The sequence below is a fragment of the Arachis duranensis genome, chromosome 5 (assembly GCF_000817695.3).
Source record: "Arachis duranensis cultivar V14167 chromosome 5, aradu.V14167.gnm2.J7QH, whole genome shotgun sequence".
In the NCBI taxonomy this organism is placed as follows: Eukaryota; Viridiplantae; Streptophyta; class Magnoliopsida; order Fabales; family Fabaceae; genus Arachis; species Arachis duranensis.
In genome coordinates this window covers 89,774,482-89,774,937 of record NC_029776.3, presented here as the reverse complement: position 1 = coordinate 89,774,937, position 456 = coordinate 89,774,482, and the positions used below count along the sequence as shown (strand labels likewise).

The window sequence follows — 456 nt, the reverse complement described above, 5'->3', positions numbered from 1 at the left end:
CGGCCTCTTTTGGAATTTTCAAAGGAAGATATGTACAAGGTTGGTGTGACATGTTCCGCATATAAGTTAGTCATTTCATTTTATCCCCTATTTTTAATACGGGCTTAATAATTTTAATTATTTATTGCTTTGATATTTAAGATCTGCCATGGGGTAAGTGAGGATTGGGTGGAAGACCCTACAAATCAAAGCCCACTATTCACACGAAATAGGATTAGAATGGCACTCAGTGATTTGTCATCAAGTAAGTTGCTATATATCTTTAGTTTTTATTTTGGAATCTATTTTGTTAGTTCTATATTCATGACTTCCTATATGGGAAATCAAAAACTTTTATTCTTTTAAAAGACTGATTTCTTACATTTCTAGCTACATTCAAATCTGAGCTCCGAAGAATGATTTCTGTATGTCGGATAACACGGACATATATTGATCAAGTTTGCTATAGCTTGATGA

At 32.9% G+C, this 456-nt stretch overlaps 1 protein-coding gene across 1 annotated transcript in view; it reads left to right on the top strand.

Annotated features, from left to right (window-relative positions):
- The window catches only part of LOC107490187 (uncharacterized), a gene marked incomplete in the record, with an annotated part of 5,738 nt that overhangs the window by 3,738 nt on the left and 1,544 nt on the right, over nt 1-456 (top strand). Inside the window, 3 exon segments of the mRNA XM_016110961.3 lie at nt 1-39; nt 142-244; nt 370-456. Of these exon segments, the coding sequence (XP_015966447.1) occupies nt 1-39; nt 142-244; nt 370-456 (229 nt within the window).